Below are 18,876 nucleotides of genomic sequence, written 5' to 3' on the forward strand. Positions count from 1 at the left end.
GGGTGGCTCAAGCTCAACCATCTCCCCCCTTGCAAGGGTGCTTTGGTCTTTTTCAACAAACATACATGCGGCTGTGAGAGTTACCTCTACGACCGTATCTTTGCTTGTCTTGTAGTCGCCCATAAGCCCCTCTGCCTTCAAACCCCCACGCAAAATGTTATCAAGCAACAATGATCGTTTTTCATTTTTTTTCTTATATTAAGAGAAAGGGATTCGAACATGCAAATTGCTATCAAACAATGTAGATTCTTAGAAGAAGAGGGTAAACATTTCTGATGCAATCATTTTATATGCTGTGACTGAAAACAGCTACAACAAATGAATGTTTGTTTGCCTTATTTCTCATCTCATCTCATTGGTTAAGACAAAATTTCTTTAACAAAGAAAGCAGCAGGTAAGTTGTGGACATTTCAACATATTTTACCCTCTGCTTTGAACCATTGAGTGCTGGAAGATACAACACTCGTACACCACTGCAGTGACAGCTTACAAGGGACAATGACCATTCCCAGCAGTGCACTTAATGAAGCGATTCCTTGTTCAAAACTTTACGTGAGAATTTCCCCCCCCAAAGTGAAAAATCGACCTTAAAATTTGATTGGCATGGTATTTCGATATTGAACTTCTTCTCTCAAGCCAAATGTCAGAAATTTACAACCGACCACCCCTTGGAAGTACTGCTTAGAAGGCAACTGCTCAAGTCGATTCATATCATGCTCATGGTATTTTGAAAAGAATCTTCAGTCTCTGAACCAACCTCCACTCCTCAAGGGTCAGATCATCCTAAAGAATTTGAAAATAATTATACAATAACACAAAAACTAAAAAAAAGTGCGAGGGATAAAGAACACTGATAATAAGTAGCCCACTAACTCACCCTATAATTAGCTTTGAGAACATCAATTGACCTCCTCGAAATGTGACTAACAAGCTCATCCTCAAGCTCAAAATGCCTCCCATACATTTTCTGCTGCTCCTCAGGATTGGATCCAGCAATCTGCAAAAAGACAAATGAGAAGTACTGAATAAGACCTAGCTGAAGCAATTGTCATCTTGGCATAACTGTCTATCAGTTAGAGGTATAGGGAAAAAGGAAACTCAAAAACTTTCTTATCTTCTGTATCCTATCCTCTCCATCATCCTATGTACCCAACATGCACCCTACACGTTTTAGAAGAGGAAGGGGGGACAGGGGAGGCCGGGAGGGGAGGAAGAGGCATTCAGGGATATTAGGCTGGTCAATTCGTGACTAACAATGGTCTACATTTACGTGTGCCCATGACATATGATATTACCACCACTTGTAGATGTAAGACATTTAAAATTATAGCAATTCTGTCATTTCATACAACACATTAAAAGCAAACCATGTTGAAAAACACTCAACTATGGGGGGTTAAAATTTAAAAGAAAAAAAATGTTCATAATCATCCTTCACATTACTAATTCGGAGAATTAAAATTTCTATTTTCAAACACCCAAAGATACTTGGAATCATCTAAACAGTAGTTTAGTACTGGAATATTATTTCGAGTAAGCATCACAAATGTTTCATTGAAACTATGTTAGCTGGCATTTGTTTAGTACTGGAATATCTCTTTTGACTTCATGAATCAGTTGCAACAACTTGCAAGAGTCATTTCAACTCTTGATGTTCACCATGCAGGGGAGAAAACAGTAAAAAAATAATGTTTGCATTTGCTGCCAGAAGAGATATCTAAGAGTTATAGTAAGATGTAGCGTTCCAACATCCATATAAACAGATCTTAAGAGATTATTAAGTTGGACTCTTTTCCATTTATTATCAATAACAATTAGCCTTTAACTTTTCAATCATGGAAACATGCCAGAAGGTGCTACCAAATAAGAACTTTAAAGAAGAAAGTTCCATGGAGTTGGATTCACCACAATTTATGATGTCCATTGTATTCGCATGCAATCATGAGAATGCAGTTGAAACATTCAGAAGTAGTAGTCTACCATCAAGACATGTTTGTACTGGTCTGTGCTATAAATGTTCTTGGGTTTCTAACAAAGCAGAAGAAACGCATGCATGTTTTTATTCTTTTGGCCAGAAAACACATGCATGTAATGTGAAAGATTTCTATAGTGTGTGAAATCTCAGCATGTCAATTATTTCAAAGCTAAAGCAAGGATGAAACAAGCCGGTAGAACTAATTGAAGCAAGCTCAATTCAAACTCAAGAATGACATTTTCCTAAAAGCAACGGAGAAATAACTGGGAGAAGAATATTGGCAAATAAAAATCTCAATTAGATATCAAAATGTTATTAGGCTTTTATGGCATCATTTTTTGTGAGAGGTTAAACATCAATTATTAATATTCAAGGGCATGAAATTGGTGACATTTTCACATCCTCATATCCACTGAGCTAACTGAAGATTAGGAAATCAATTCTACTTAAAAGGTGAATAAAATATTTAGCAAGTGCAAAAGAAAAATCAACCTTAATGGCCACCTTCTGGCCTTTCTTGGCAACTTCAACAGGTCTATGGTTATTTTCGATTGAAGCAAGTCGGCCAATGTCAATGAATTCCCTTTGAGGAATACAAATTGGAGTGCCAACCTGCACAACAAGAAAGATAGTATCAGAAAGATGCAAGCATTAACACTATGGATAAAAAAAATTGAGTTAAACAACCAAAAGCTCATATAATAAATCTTTCTCAATTTTCTGCTTGTTTGGAGCAGTAGTTCATAGTCAAATTCACAATTTAGTAGGATATGCCTAGGCTCACCACAGTATTTTCAACAACTAAGAATGGTTTGAGTCATGGTTTCAAGGCCCATTGAAAAAACATATTACAAACACGATGCTGGGGCCAGCTTTTCATGCAATGCCAAGTAGACATCAGATCTACATCCTAAAATTTGTCAATATTTTGGTTATTCATTCAAACACATTTGCCTAAGAAAAAACATAGTTGTCAGTGCAAAACCAGATTTGTCAGTTATCCAGAACTAGCTTTTCATGCAATGCTAAAAAGACATCAGATCTACATCTAAAAATCTGTCCACATTTTCATTATTCCTTCAAACACATTTTCCTAGGCTAAATAACGTTCTCATTGCAACATCAGATCTATCAGTCATTTTCTAGAAATATTCGAGCAAATCTAATGATTGAACTTCTTGGCTTTTTAAACACTCTAGCTTGAATGCAGGTTCAAGAGTATAGAGACTTCATGTCATGATAAGTATTGGATGCCAAACTTGAATTGTGCAAACTTATTTTGGAAAGTAGAAACTGAATGAACTGATAAAAATTGTACCCTTGCAATGCCTTCAAGGACATCAACCCCCAAGACAATGGGATCCTTCTTGTTGAAAATGCAGTTAGGTAAAATCTTCAGAACACAAGGGAAGACTGCTTCATCAGCTGCTTCCTTCTTCCTCTCCTCTTTCAGACCATCAATATATGCTTTGAATTGGTCAAATAAGTGATAAATAATATCAGCAATGAAAATCCTCACACCCAGTTCATCTGCTAGTTCTCGAGCCTCTGGTGTCACCTTGACATCAAAAGCCAATATGGTAGCATACTCGTTTTTCTTCTCAAGCATTACACTGGCCTTCATTACATCTTTTTTGTGTACAGGGCCTATGCCTATACCACTAACAGGAATATTTACTTCTGGAGTTTTCAGAAATTCCAGCAATGCTTCCAAAGAGCCAAGGGTGGATGCTTGTACATAAACCCCTTCCCCACTTTTGTCAATCCTACTCATGACTGACTGCATATCTTCCCTTACTGCCTCTTTGACATCTTCCAAATCATCGTCAGGCCCTACAACATAGAGACCAGTGCCGGCAATAGCATGCTCAAGGTTCTACATAATGATAGAACAGGAGATTAACCTTCAATTCATTTACGCTATTATCAAATGTACTAGTCAAGCAAATCTATTACTAAGTTTCAATCACCTGTGCAGCGATCTTGATACCCATTGCTGCCTTGATCTCCTTGTGCTGCATGTATGTTCCCTGCAATTATCCAAAAAACAAAAACGCCATCATGTTGCACTATATTACAGATTAGTGGCCACCAAAATGCAGCATACATAGGATTTGTTTTATGGGGAGGGTGAGGGGTGGTTCTCAAATACGAATGCTGTTCTGTGATATCACACTACAGTTCAATGGGTTGAAAATTATTTCCAATTTTCTCCATTTAAGCCATTTAGAAAAAAAAAAATCATCAAATTCAACAAAGTCTCCTCTTCCACGATGAAGCCATTTTACAAAGTCTCCACTTCCACAATGAAGCCATTTTACAAAGTCTCCTCTTCCATGATGAAAAATGTCTAACCAACTTATAGACTTAAGTTAATCATACCCCCTCAACCGCAACAAACCATTTGTTTCGATCAAACACCACCTGTATCGCTTTTCCTGACTGCTATTTTCTCTCTAGAAACTAAAGACTCTCAAATTATCTACAATACCTTATTCCCCATATCACTCCAAAATTCATTCTTATACATCCTACTTCCCCCACCTGGTTCCAGTCACAGCCTTATCCCTGAATGGAGACGCCCATATTACCTTCACAACTATGAATGCACGTAGACCCAGATCAAAGTGCACATTAGCAATAGGGGACAGCAGAACTCAACCAAAACACCTCACAACCCTTTGGCGAGGCACTATTGATGGCAATAAGGGACAGCACAACTCAACCAAAGCACCTCACAACACTTGGGCAAGGCACTATTGATCAAGTGTTCATTTTTGCAACTAAAGACACTTTTTTTCACGGCAAAATATGCTTCAGTTTCTCTACTGTTAATTAGCTATATTTACTAGTCAGAAATGATCAATGCCAACTTGCTTTAGAAGAAGTTTAAAAAAAATGGGTAACATACTCCATGCACCTCCTCAAAATCTATTAAGAAAACAATGCATTTTAAAGCTTATCATATACAGTAGGTAGAATTTTCATTGTTTTATGTACATATTAACTAGTTTTTAGAATTGCCTTATCCCATGCACACAAACACTTTTTGTGCCATGCAACTTGGGGATGTGAAGGTCCTAGCACCTAAAGTGCCACTTGTGCCTTTGACAACACCAACCTATCCATTGTGGTCCCTGAGGAGCTATTACACCTTTAAAAGTCCTTGATTCAAACAATAGACTGATAAAGCTCTCAGAAAGATGATTACTGCTCACTCCAAAGTTTATCCCCACAAAATAAAAATTTGAATAATGTAGAACTTATCAGATAATCAGACTAGAAGAAAACAGTTGCCCATTCATTGACATATTAATACGTCAATGCACTAACAAATTACAATGTCCTATGAATCTTGTCTCCTACTTTTATTGTAAAACATTAATTAGGTCCAATATAGCCTGCTTCTCCCACCAGATAATCTAGAATCTACAAAGACATGAGAAATGACAACCAAAAAACCATACCTTCACTCGGAGTTCCTTCATTGGGTGGGGTGTCAATAATGCTCTTACAGTGGTAACAATAGGCCCCTGAAATAGGAAATAACATTTGAGAAATTTAGCCTCTAGCAATCTCATCAAATCTTCAGCTAAATAGAAGCTTAAGTGCTTGCCTGCAAGCCAGAAACAACAATTTGATCTCCTTCATGAAGAACACCATTCACCAACACAACATCGATAGTTGTCCCAAGGCCTTCAATAACCTTCACCTCCAAGACAGTACACTGGCACGAAGTTCAACTTACAATATGTCACATATTGCACGATGCTTAAATGGTCAACCATTTTAAAATAGAAAGGAATAAGTACAACACACCTGCACTTCATCATTGAATGTAAGTTTTTCAACCATTGTTTTCTGCGCCCATTGGACCAGTAATAATAACAAATCTGGGATGCCTTCTCCACTGCAACATCAACCGCAAAACATTAGGCCAATTTCCAAAATACAATTACCAAGTAGATTTGGAACTTGCAGAGAATCCATGACTAACGTGATTGCACTTGTAGGTACAATGCTGAAAGTTTCACCCATTTCCCGATTTTTATAGTACAATTCAGTATTCAGTCCTTGCTCCTTGAACTGAGTTACAATCTTATAAATCAAAAAAAGAAAACACAAAATTAAGAAATTTCCACCAAAATCAGATAAAACATATTAGACAAACAAAAAATTTATATGGATTTTACATGTGTAAGTCTCATATTGAATTCATTTTGCACATCTTTAGATTGTTGCTTAAGTGACTTCAAAATTGGTGCATTGCGTAGAACTTTCCAGCCATAGAGTCTGTCCACCTGCGATTTTTTATATAAGATAAAAGACAAAATAAATAAATAAAGCATCAAAGAAGGAGAGGAATACAACAGCTAAGCCAAAATTGAGACTAAGATCTAGCCTGACCTTATTCAATGCAACGATAAACTCAGTGTTCCTCATTTTCAAAAGATTGAGTGATTCTATCGTCTGTGGCTCTAATCCATGCATAATGTCAACAACCAAAATGGCAATATCACATAAACCTGATCCCCTTGACCGAAGATTTGTAAAAGATTCATGACCAGGGGTATCAATGACCAACAAGCCTGGAACCTTCAATTTGGCATCAGCTTTCAATTCCCTGGTTCTCTCCCGTATGTTCTCAGCAGGAAAATATGTTGCGCCAATCTGTTGAGTAATGCCACCAGCCTCACCTTCCTGAACATTAGTGCCTCGAATGCAATCCAGAAGCTTTGTTTTACCAGTGTCAACATGGCCCATAATACAGCAAATCGGGGAACGGAGGTTTTCTTCACTCTGTTTAGGAGGAGCATCCGATCTGGGTGCTTTATTTTTTGCAGCAGTATTTTTTTTCATATTTTTGTCTGGAGCTTCAGCCTCAGGTTGAGGTTTCTTACTTTCATCATCTTGAGATTTAATTGATCGGGAAGCAGAGGCTTTCTTGGTCTCAACTGTTGGCTTGGCAACTGCAGGAGGGGCTGTGAAACCCAATAAAAAATAAAATTAACAAAATTAAAGCAAATCTGGAGACAACAGAATCCAACAAGCAATGTCAGTACTAACCACCACCTGCATTGCGTGAAGCTGGTGCAGCACTCTTTATATCTTTCTGCACCACATGCTTAGGCTCAAAATCAGCCTCTTCATCATCAAAGGCACCCTTAACATTAAGATTAACATCATCCCAGCTCTTTTCATCCCATTCACCATCATCATCATCCTCCTCTTCCATTCCAATATCTTCAGCAGCATCTGCAACTACAGATTTCTCTTCTGTGTTATTTGATTCCACCTCATCAACCTTCTCATCTTCCAGGGTATCCACCTCATCCTTGGTCTCCTGCTCTTCTTGCTGTTTTTCCTTCGCTTGTACCTTTTCCTCAGGCTTACTAGAGGCAGCACCATTTGCGTGATGATGAGCTGTTTTAGACCTCTTTGATTGATATATAGGTCGTTTTGTAGGTGCACCATCTTTGTCTGCACTAGGCAGAGGCAAGCCTCCTTTATTGCCCAATATCTGATTCCTCATGGCCTCAAGGCGACGGGCTTCTTCCTTTTGCTTCCCGGTTAATAGTTTACCTTCTTGCTTCTTCTTTAAGAGCCTCTCCTTTTCCCTTTCTTTTTTCCTACGCCTAGCCTCTTCTGCTTGCCGCTCTAGCTCTTCTTGCCGACGTCGCTCTTCCTCTTCCTTCCTCAACCTCTCCTCTTCTTCCCTTTTCTTCCTCTCTTCTGCTTCTTGTCTCCTAGCAAGTGCCTCTTGCATCTCCCTAACGTGCTTTGGCAGTTTCTTGTCAGCAGCTTTACTCTTAGCATCTTTCTTTTTGGTATCAGAGGTCTCAATTTTCATTTCCTCTTGACTTTCTTCCTTAACATCTGCTGAAGCTGTAGCAGCAGCAGCAGCTGCTGCCTTCTTTTCCTTTTCCTTTTCCTTCTTCTTTTTCTTCTTCTTTGCTGCAGCAGACTCCACACCTTCTTCCTCACCTTCCTTCTCACCTGTGGCATCAGCAGGGATAACTGTTTCAGGCAGAACCTGAACATTCTCCTCTGCAGGAGGAGGTGCGGCAGGTTTCGATACAGTAGGCCCCTCACCAAGTTCTGCAAGAATTTTATCCAAGTCATCCTCCTCTTGCGCAGTCCTTCCACTCTTATTCTTCTTCTTCTTCTTCTTATTCTTTGAAGTTTCTGCAATCCCTTCACTCTTGTTGTTAGTTTTAGAATCATCAGCTTCCACATTACTAGTTCCTAAACTTGGTTGTTCAGATTCAACCATATCTGTAACTTCACTTTGTGGCTCTGTCCCATCAGTCAAGATTGCAAAAGCACTATTGCTCTTCTTCTTGGATGATTTTTTTTTCTTACCTGAAAATGCAATCGCCGAAACATCGTCGAAATCATCAACAACAGCAGGTTCAGATACAGAAGCCTCTCCGTCATCTTCCTCATCAAGCAATGCTGCACTAAAGGAATTACCACTCTTCTTAGAAGACCTTGCGGACTTCTTTTTCTTATCCGAGAAGAAAAATGAAGGAACATCATCTTCCTCATCTTTCTTCTCATCCTCTTTCTCACCTGCTTCATCATCAAGCTCATCAAGTGCTGCTGCTGCAAACCAACTTCCACCCTTCTTCCCCCCCCTGGAATTCTTCTTTTTCCCTGTAAAAGCTTTGGCATGCACATCCTCCTCCTCCTCAACCTTACTCTCTTCCTCAACCATCTGCCCATTATCATCTTCATCAGCAATTGAATCAAAAGCAGATCGTCCAAACATTCCACTCTTCTTTCCCCCCTTGGACTTCTTCTTTTTCCCTGTAAAAGCTTTGGCAAGCACATCATCATCATCCTCCTCCTCCTCAACCTTACTCTCATCCTCAACCATCTCCCCATTATCATCTTCATTAGCAATTGCATCAAAAGCAGACCCTCCAAACATTCCACCACTCTTCTTAGAAGACTTGGACGACTTCTTTTTCTTACCCGAGAAAGACAGTGAAGGAGTATCTTCCTCCTCATCTTTCTTCTCATCATCTTTCTCACCCGTGTCGTCATCAAGCTCATCAAGTGCAGCCGCTGTAAACCAACTTCCACCCTTCTTTGCCCCCTTGGACTTCTTCTTTTTCCCTCTCAAAGCTTTAGCGAGCGCATGTTTATCATTCTCCTCCTCCTCCTCCCCAACGTTATCCTCTTCCTTTAGAGAATCATCAACGACCTCTCCATCATCATCATTAGCAAGCGCATCGAACGCCGACCCTCCAAACATTGTACCACCCTTCTTGGTACCCTTTCCCACCGGAATTTGCTATTTCCCTGCGATTTTCGAACAGGATCGCACGTTATGCAATGGCAATCCAATTCGCAGAAAGATGCCATGCGATCCCAATCAGAAAGAATATCAAGAAGCGATGAAACTTCTAAGATTTATTACATTAGAAAAAAAATAACAAAATTAAAAAAAAAAAAAAAAGAAATGAGACGAACGTAAACTGAAAGTGGAATATCATAATCTACAACTCCTACCTTTCTAAGAGATGGATAGATGAAGAGATTGCTAGCTTCGATTGCAAGAGTTTCCGCTACAGACGGTGAGAGATAGACTGAAAGTGGATTACTTGAGGAACGTTTCTGTGATAGGGTTGAGGTTTTTATATTTTTTGTTCAGTTAAACCAACCTCTGCTTAGGGTTTCATGTGTTAGTGAAACAATTCATTTTATTGTTACCTGGATACGGATAATAATATGTTACGGTCCAAACGCAAAGTACAATATCACTTTGAAAATAAAATATAAATAAATTTATAAATTATGAGTTTATATTCTCAATATTAAAAACATATCTGATAAGTGAATAAAAGATGTATATTTATATTTTTTAGACTTATCTTATTTTTTATTTATGTGAAATTTGAGACATAGTAGAGACGAGTAGAGAGTATTTTTAGATCAGAAATTAAAAAGAGGGATTTTACTTGTGAAAAAAAAAACATTTTACCTAAAATATTTTTATATTTGGAAAATATAAAAAATAATGAAACAAAATCAGTAATTAAATAATAGTCATCAACAGACAACAATGAAACAAAAAGTTTTAGAATATCCTACGTATACCATGATAAATTTTATTGCAGGAACAAGTAAAATCTCCTTTTGGATCATACAAAGTAATGTCTCTAATAACTCTTACAAATAAACCAAGAAATGGAATGCTTATCATCTGTAGAAATGGGTAATTACACAAATCTTATTTCATTATCAAGATTTTCATATGTAATGATAATAAAAAAACAATCCTGTTTAGGGAAATTCATTATCAGGATTTTCATATTTTATTATCACTCTTATTAATCGGAGATGATATGGGTATTCAGAATCTGTTCAAAGGTCCAAGGAAAGCCCAGTTCTTTTGCTCCATAGTCGTTCAGCAATGATGAAAGCCAGCTCCAGAGACTAAGAACCATTAAGCCTTGGGTCACACTGTGTGCGATAACATGAGCTTAAGTCATCATAAGTCACTGTCTGAGACCCTCCAACGCACTCTGTCACGTTTTGCCCAGTCATTTCTAGATGGATGCCTCCACGGTGACTGCCTTCTTGCTCATGGACATCGAGGAATGCTCGCACCTCAGCCTATCAGAAACAAAATAATGCTTATTACATTGAACTAGCAGGGACGAACATTGAACATTGCATGAATTGACTGCTGTGAGCAACATAGAGGGAAGCGGTTACGAGAATTGCATCGAAGGCACGGGTTTTGAGTCCACATGGTGCCTCAGCAGCGTTCCCATGCATTGGACGGCAGCCCCGAGTGACAATGTGGCCTGCCCTGCCGACTGCCCTGATCAAATGGGGAAGCTTGACTTTCATGTTCTCAGCACCCATTCTCGTGATGATTGTTATTCTACCTGGCTTGTTATGAGGACTCAGTATTCTAATGAGCTTAACTAGTTGGATCCATCTTATTGCTAACCTGCAACACAAGTTTCACCTTCAGTCATTCCAATTTCTCCAGGCAGAATGTTAACTAATGGTATATAACAAATTACAGTTATATCTAAAGTTGGGAGGGAGAGCAAAAGTTGGTCGAGATTGATCCTTGGGTTTGGAAAAAGAGTTGGTGTCGCTGTAGAGTGACTTCGAAGAAAGAAGAGAGGTATACATAAGAGCCATTTTTGCTCTCAGCAATGAAGCGAAGGGCTTTCAAAGAGAGAAAGAGTGATGGCTCTCTAGACAGAGGGACAGAATTTTCTTTCTAGAGTAATATAGAAAAAAAGTATGGTTGAGAATGTAAGATAGATAAAGAATAATAATAATATTTCTGAATGCATTAATTCTGATTTTTAATATCTATTTATAGATAAATTTATGATTATTCGTAAAAAAGTTAACACTATTAGCTTGAATTTTGAATTTATAGACACTTTTTTATTAAAAATTATCATTATTTATCAAACGTTATTCAATTTAAATTTTGTTTTAATTCGTGTCTCTTTTTTATTAGTTTCCTTCGATATAGTTTTCTCAAATAATTTATGAGAATAAAAAATGTCTATCTATTTATTTATTTATTTTATTTTATTTTTGTAAATTTGCAACATATTGTCATTGTGGATTAACAATTTAACATAGATTTATGTGTTGACATGTTTCCCACTTTCTGTGTTGCATTGGACATGCTTGCATTGAGTTGTGCAATTTAGAAAATTTTGAGGCATCATCAAGTACATGGTACTCTCTGCATGAAATTTTCAACATCTATTATCAAGCTGAATTACATGGCCGCCAACATTTTCTTTAATAAATGTTAAGAATCGCAGTCTTTTGTTGCTGAGAGATGAAGCCTGATGATTCTGACTTTTACTTTTGTTCTAAAATCAAATCTATATATACTCTACTCTCTATTCACGTGCACGTAAAAGTTTAAAAATTTTAATGAATATAAAATTTCTTAAAAAATGTGTAATTTAATATAAATTTTTTCAAATTTATTTTACACAAATAAAAATACAAAGGCATCATTTAACTTAATAAAGGAAAAAAAATGATTTATTTGATTTTTTTTTTTGAATAGTGTAAGAGTTTTTTTTAGATATTATATCAAAAAAATAATAAATTAAGAAAATTGGGCTCAAGTGCATAAAGACCTATATGAGACTAGAAAATTTTGTTTAACTCCGAATAAACCGATACAAATCAATTACCAATTAATCAATTATAATATATAGCTCAATTGATTTGGTTAATTAAAATTTTTAATTTAATGAATTATATTTTAATAATTTTGTAACCAAATTTATCAAACCGCCCATTTGCTTATCTTTATCTTTCCCATCTTCCATGTTCTCACTTGGAGGTCAAATCTTGTGATGGTTTTGATATTTAAGGAGGGCTAGTTTTTACAATTTTACATAATTTTATTTATTTTCATGGGAATAAATTAATTTGTCCAATAGAATGCTTGCCCATTACAAAATCATCATATCTCCTGTAGCTCTGTTTTTCGTTTGTTTGAAAAAGTAAAATCAATAGGGATGGGATTTTGATCGATTCAATTCTCTCTCCAAGCACCTTGCTAGTATCCCATTCCAGTATTTGCGATTTGTAACAAAGTAGTGGACTTGAGAGCGATACATCTTTATATATTTATTTATTTTTGTTAGGTTACAATATTTATGGCAATCAATCAGAATATCACATACCATATAAAAAAACATAAAAAAGACATAAACCGCTATGACACGAAACAAGGTAATTCTATTCCATTGAATGAATGAAATGGACTTGATTGGCCACAGCCAGTACAAGACTTCTGCTCAAGGATAGGAATAGCCGCCCACTAATTTGCAGCACAGCGTATCCATATAAATACATGACTTATCATCATCCAAGGGGCCCCTCCTCCAGGCTCCTACAACCACTTCCAAACAGTTATCGACCCACTTCCATCCCCTGTGAAGAAAAGGGGAAAAGGCCCCCTATGAATCACTCTAACTTCTCGTTTTGAATATAGCCTGCCTCTCTCCGTGAACCTGGGGCACACACAAGATAAATTTTCATTAACAGTATCCAAGAGGAACTTATGGAGATAACAAAGCTTTTAACCAAACCTAACCGAAACATGGAGAATTATACTCACGATGGCAAATCATATAGGCGAACGGTGTTGTCATTGCAGGAGCAGAACAAAACTGGTTTAGTTTCTGCATCATTCATTCCACAGAGTGCAAGCACACCCTGCATGCAAAAGCAGTTCATATAATAAGCTCATGCTCCACGACAAATCCATTATCACTATTATCGCAAAGAAAGCCAACCCCAGATTAAACAAACATAACAGAGAAATGCATGCCATGCATATATATAGACTCTATAAACTGAATTGATTAATGAAAGCAACCTAAGATTCAAGCATTTTTCCCCATAATTTTCTAGCAGTAAACCAGGTGCACTTCTTTAAATATCATAATAGGATAAAAATATGGCCTACCAATGGGGCACCTCCATCTTGCAAAATTATGGAGCTACCATAACCATTCAACATTTTAGAAATCAAAGAGGAACACTATCTATAATACTACTTTTTGGCTTCTTCTTGCTGTTTGTATTTCAATCCTCATTCTGTTCTTAGTTTTGGTGGGTCAACCAGAGTCCTATCTGCTGCAAATTGCTCATCTCTCAGCCTCATAGGTCACAGCCCACTTCAGAAGTTCAGAGTTTCAGACAAATACTAATCCTAACAATACAGAACTCATCATTTTAACCAAGCTAAGCCTACACAATGGCCATACATGCAACCTCACCACACCCCACCTCTTCTCCTTTTCTCTCTTTCCTAGAGAAAAATATAAGTGCATATTATTTTCCAGCTAATACGGAAGGTTTTTTGATACCTTGGGATATTTAGTTTATAAATAATGTGCTTCTAGGTTCCTTGACTCTCCTAGAAGTTTATCAATTGTACAGCATTCTGAATATAACAACATTCAATCACCCAGTTGAGAAGTGATTGTTTTCCTTGTTCCTAGTTCCTAAAGAATACTTTGAGTGCAGGACACATTTAGTGTGACACTCTTCATCCATTACTAACCATTATTGTAAGCACAGATATAAAACTCAAGCAATAAATACACTGACAATGATTGTAAATACAGACATAACAGTCAAGTATTGAACACAATTAGATTACATATCTGAAAACAAGAAGGAGGTGTGACAAAAGAACATACATTTTCTTCCTTATGAGTATAGATCACTTCCCAATTTTCTCCTACTGTAGCAAACCAAACTTTTATACTGCAGTCCAGTGAACATGAGAACAAACACCCATTACAGTGAAGAAGAGACGTCACAGCATCCTCATGTCCATTCAAAGTCTTAATGCATTGTAATGTATCTGTGTCCCAAACCTAATCAAGAGGAAAAAGAATACAATATAATAAAACAGCAAAAGCAAAATTATTTATAAATTCCTCGAATTGCATAGCCAATGGAGCTGTGCAATGAGTCACTTAGCTCCAAAACAATGATAATTTGTTTGCTGTAAAATCAACACTAGGTTTTAGCAAATCAGCTCACCCCTATAGTGTGATCCACAGAACCAGAATATAACTTTTTTTCTCCAACAGTTAAACATAGTACAGCACCAGAGTGGCCCTCCATGGATGCAACCAGTTGAAAAGGATTCGCCACCTCAGAACTGCCTTTCCATGCAAAAATAAAACCATTCTGCAACCACCCAAATGAATAATTGAGCAACTCATCTTTAACCAAAGAAATTCAAGATCTAAGACACCGCAAAGGAATGATGGATTAGAATCAGGCCATCACCTGTGCCCCAGCAAAAAGCATATTATTAGCAATAACCATCGAATGCACTTGTCCAACAGGCCCTTTTAGACTCAATTCTTGTGCCGTCTGAGTATTCCACGCCTACAAGATCATCAAGGTGACTCTAATTAGTTGAATTTGTCACCAACTAAACAATACATAGAAAGGATTATAGATAGATCAAACCAAAGATAATTATCAGCTATAAGCTAACCTCAATAACATCTTTCATGCCAACGAACACCCATGGGCCCTCAGTAATCATAGAACCAACTTCATCACCAAGATTACTCAAACAAGCACACTGTCCAGAGTGGCAGTCCCATGTCCGTAAAGTTCCATCACCACTGGCAGAATAGAGCTTCTCAGACCCTAGAGGAAGGGCAATTCCACGAACAGCCTGTAATAAAGAAAAACATGAAATATTGGATAAAATTATATAACTTTCTTCGTTCTGATTATACCCCAAATTCCTGACAATAACCACCTTCTTGTGGCCCTCCAGCTTTGCCAACATCGTGAACCCATCCCCATGACACCAAGAATGCAAATACCAGCATTTATTGCCTCTGGCACAATGACCTGAAATCCAGTACTTGCAAACCTTATCCTCTTGCTTCTGGGCCTTTGGAGTAATAACATATGAATTCTTAGGGCCATGATTGGAGCTCTTCCTTGATAGATCTTCTGAGATAGCCTGGTATGGCTTGGCATTTCTACGGTAAACATTCAAGCTGGCAGCTTTTCCTCTATGTCGAGTATAAATTCCTTGCACACTGTGATCATCATATCTTCTGGCTGCTTGCTTAATTTCCATGCTATAGACAAAGGATGTATAGAAATCAATTACAATTTCTTCCAAAGAAGATCCAAATACCAATTTGATTCCTTCAAATTATATCTGAACTTAGGAAAAATTTCAAATCAGGTAAAATCCACAAGCTTCGGCTAGTTAAATCTTGCGAAGAAGATTCAAAAAATATCAAATCAACTCCTTTGAAGAAGGTCCAGACTAGAAAGAATAAATCACTGAACAATCCAGAGTCTTCTGTGCATTTCATTCAATCTATTGCAGGACAAAATAAGTATATCCTATATAGAGAATGCATGCCTGAGGACCAAAGACTTGAAGTCCACTCAAAATCCAATTGCTCAGGAAGCCATTGATAACCCTAATTAAATCCTAAAAAAGCCAAAGATTGCAAACCCTAATTACAGAAAGCTGGATATTTTTTGAAATTGACGAGGAGCAAATCGAAGAGTGCAGTTGATCTCCAAAAATCAATAAACCACAGCAGAGTAGATATTCTTCCAGCATTTTATTTTTTTGTCTAGCGTTCTCACGGAAAACCTAATCAATTAAAAGAAAAACCCTAAGGCCTAAACCTCCTTTTTCAAATACTAAGAAAATTAATTCCATGTTATAGACTTCCCATCTTCTCCAATACCAAAGCCCTCGACTTTCAATTTTCTGGTCCTCGAAATTCCAAAAAAATCCCACAATGGAAAATCCAATCTCATACGCAATCCTTAAATAACCCTAAACCTAAGAATCGGAAAAGTGATGATAACCGCGACGTAGCAATTCCAGATATAGAGAAAGCTTCCGAATATCCAAAAAATGGGCGAGAAGAAACACTAGAAATCTAATGGCAGGCAAGCAAGGATAGGTATGAGAAAAAGAGCCGGAATCGATCATAATCACCATCATCTTATTCGATTGATTCTAAGGAAACGAGGAGAAAGCAAACCTGAGAGTGAGAGAAAACTGGATCTTGCAAAACCAAAGACGAGAACCGGCGAAAAGGAAGCACGAAACAGAGTTTGGATTTGTTGCTGAGCGAATGGGATTTGGGAATATTTGGTGGATTTATATGATAATTGATATATGAAATTGGTTTTACTGGTAGGACTGATGAGTTCACATAAACAAGAGGATGGGGTTTCCCACCAAAATTAGTGATACTGTAACATGTGACTTCTTGGATTTTTCCCCTTTTCTTTTTCATATTTTAATACTAAATACATTTTTAATATATTCTATTATATTATTTAAAATTTGATTAAAATACTTAAACCCTTTAATAAAAAATATTTTAATCAAAATTTCATGTAAATTCATTAAGTTTTTAAATAAATTATGAAACTCAAAAATACAAAAACTATTAATAAAACATATGAAAAAAAATTAAAATACACTTTCTTTTTTCTCTTTTTTTCTTTTAAACAATGTGGTTGGTCAGTGCACTTCCATTCGTCGATGATTACTCTACCGTAGGTATTCTCCAGGGGAGGGGAGCATTGGATGGGAGCACCCTGTGCTCCCCTCGGTGCTCCCTTCTTAAAGTCTGAAATTTTTTTGGCAAAAAAAAATTAAAATTAAAAACTATAATTTATATAATAGAAATTTTTAAAATTAATAGAGGGTTAAAACTTTTCTTTAAATATTAACACGTCATAAAACTAATGGTATTACTAACGATTGATTAACTGTTAGATTTATGTGTCTAGTAAAATTTTTTTTGGTGAATTGTCAAATTCAAAAACTAATAAATGCTCGTGAAATTATGACTAAACTTAGAGAGTTCTAAGTATTTTACACTTAAAATTTTGTTGGCACCTGAAAAATTAAGAGAAAGAAGACAAGAGTTATTGAGAGAGAACGAGGTATTAGGAGATAAAAAAGGAAAATGAGAAAAAATTATATTAAATAATGGACAATAAAAATGTTATAATTAAAATCATTGGGTGACAGATATAAGGGAAATTTTTGAATAACAACTGGAAATGGACCCGTGCGTTACCCACAAATACAATAATACATGTTGTAATAGTTGTGTTTATCATATTTTTTATTCTATAATTTTTTGTAGGTGAGGATTAAAGCAAGTTTATATACTAAAAATTACATATACAAAATGTTATAATCAATAGTAAAAAATGTAAAGTAATATTATGACAATTTGTAATTTTATATATTGATTTATAGCTTCAAAAAACAATGCCTGTAAACAAAAGTCAATATAAGACTTTGACAAAGTTTTGCAAAAGATGCATTGTTTTGCGTCTTTTTGAGGTAACGTGTTAATGTTATTGGGTTTAAGCATATATAAAAAATATAGTGATAGTGTGCAATAAAACATGAAACTTTGTGATTAAACAATTATTTAAAATTAATAGTAAGTGATATTGGGTTTGAAGCCATAGAACTTTAGATCAAGGATATTGGACATTTTATTTGGAATTATAACACTACAAATCAAGAATAATTAATTAAGTAGTAGATATCAAGTAAATATAACAACATATCAAGGATATTAAGCATTATAATTGAAATTGTAACAGCTCAGATCAAGGATATCAAGTATTATGACTAAAAACGTATTATTACAAAACAAGTATATAATTAAACAGTATTACAGATATCATCTATTATGCTTTGAACTATAGTACCCCACAGATCAAGGATTTCAAATATTCAGCTTGAAAACGTAGCATCGCAGATCAAGGATATCAAGCATAATGATTTAAACTGTATTACTATAAATCAAGAATATCAAGTATTATGCTTAGTATCATAACACCCTATATTAAGGATATCATCTATTATATTCAAAATTGTAGCACTACAGATCAAGGATATTTAGTAGAAAAATCTAATAAATAATGATAATAATAGTAAGAAATAATAATTCTAAATTAAAAAGATTATAAATAATTAATAGTAATAATAAATCAAAGATAATTATTTAAAAGTATTGATAATTTTTAAAGAAATTTTCTTGGTGTTTCAATTTTATTAACAAATTTTCATATTATATTTGAATTTTTACTATTTTTGATTATTTTGAGATGATTATAATGTTTGTTATTACTTTGTTTGCATAGTGTTTCACTCAAAATAGAACACTTCATGAACCGTGACACAATACATTAACCATTTTGCTTAAATTAAGACATGTCCATCATATAGGTATCCTGCAATATGCTATTGTAAATTATCACACACGCATGTTACTATGTTTTATGTTACTCAAGATTCAAAATTAGTCAACATTTAAAGGAAAAGCAGCTTC

The 18,876-nt window shown here is 35.9% G+C and overlaps 2 protein-coding genes and 1 pseudogene across 5 annotated transcripts; all 3 read right to left on the minus strand.

The window, feature by feature from the left end:
• Positions 1–246: 246 nt before the first annotated feature.
• Positions 247–9,660, minus strand: LOC18611973 (uncharacterized). Of its 2 annotated transcripts, none has more exons than XM_007048504.3 (13): positions 9,494–9,660; positions 7,049–9,283; positions 6,383–6,957; positions 6,169–6,276; positions 5,973–6,073; positions 5,795–5,885; positions 5,592–5,702; positions 5,443–5,508; positions 3,946–4,005; positions 3,294–3,851; positions 2,468–2,587; positions 878–997; positions 247–783 (listed from the first exon to the last, which is right to left on the minus strand). In XM_007048504.3, the coding sequence occupies exons 2-13, from the start codon at positions 9,234–9,236 to the stop codon at positions 718–720; spliced, it is 4,164 nt and encodes a 1,387-aa protein (XP_007048566.3). In that variant the 5' UTR covers positions 9,237–9,283; positions 9,494–9,660; the 3' UTR covers positions 247–717. The 2 variants fall into 2 exon arrangements, with proteins under 2 accessions (XP_007048566.3, XP_007048565.3); XM_007048503.3 differs by having other exon boundaries at positions 7,043–9,283.
• Positions 9,661–10,420: 760 nt separating this feature from the next.
• LOC18611974 (phospho-2-dehydro-3-deoxyheptonate aldolase 1, chloroplastic pseudogene) lies at positions 10,421–10,855 on the minus strand (annotated as a pseudogene).
• Positions 10,856–12,707: 1,852 nt separating this feature from the next.
• On the minus strand, positions 12,708–16,773 carry LOC18611975 (zinc finger CCCH domain-containing protein 48-like). Of its 3 annotated transcripts, none has more exons than XM_088803060.1 (7): positions 16,552–16,773; positions 15,015–15,618; positions 14,801–14,902; positions 14,549–14,698; positions 14,200–14,379; positions 13,110–13,207; positions 12,708–13,002 (listed from the first exon to the last, which is right to left on the minus strand). In XM_088803060.1, exons 2-7 carry the CDS (start codon positions 15,615–15,617, stop codon positions 12,882–12,884), a joined length of 1,254 nt encoding a protein of 417 aa, XP_088659186.1. In that variant the 5' UTR covers position 15,618; positions 16,552–16,773; the 3' UTR covers positions 12,708–12,881. The 3 variants fall into 3 exon arrangements, with proteins under 3 accessions (XP_088659186.1, XP_088659185.1, XP_088659184.1); XM_088803059.1 differs by having other exon boundaries at positions 15,015–16,446; XM_088803058.1 differs by having other exon boundaries at positions 15,015–16,773.
• Between the last annotated feature and the right edge of the window lie 2,103 nt (positions 16,774–18,876).

Source organism: Theobroma cacao, chromosome 1 (genome assembly GCF_053813885.1).
Source record: "Theobroma cacao isolate CCN51 chromosome 1, ASM5381388v1, whole genome shotgun sequence".
NCBI classification, from domain to species: domain Eukaryota; kingdom Viridiplantae; phylum Streptophyta; class Magnoliopsida; order Malvales; family Malvaceae; genus Theobroma; species Theobroma cacao.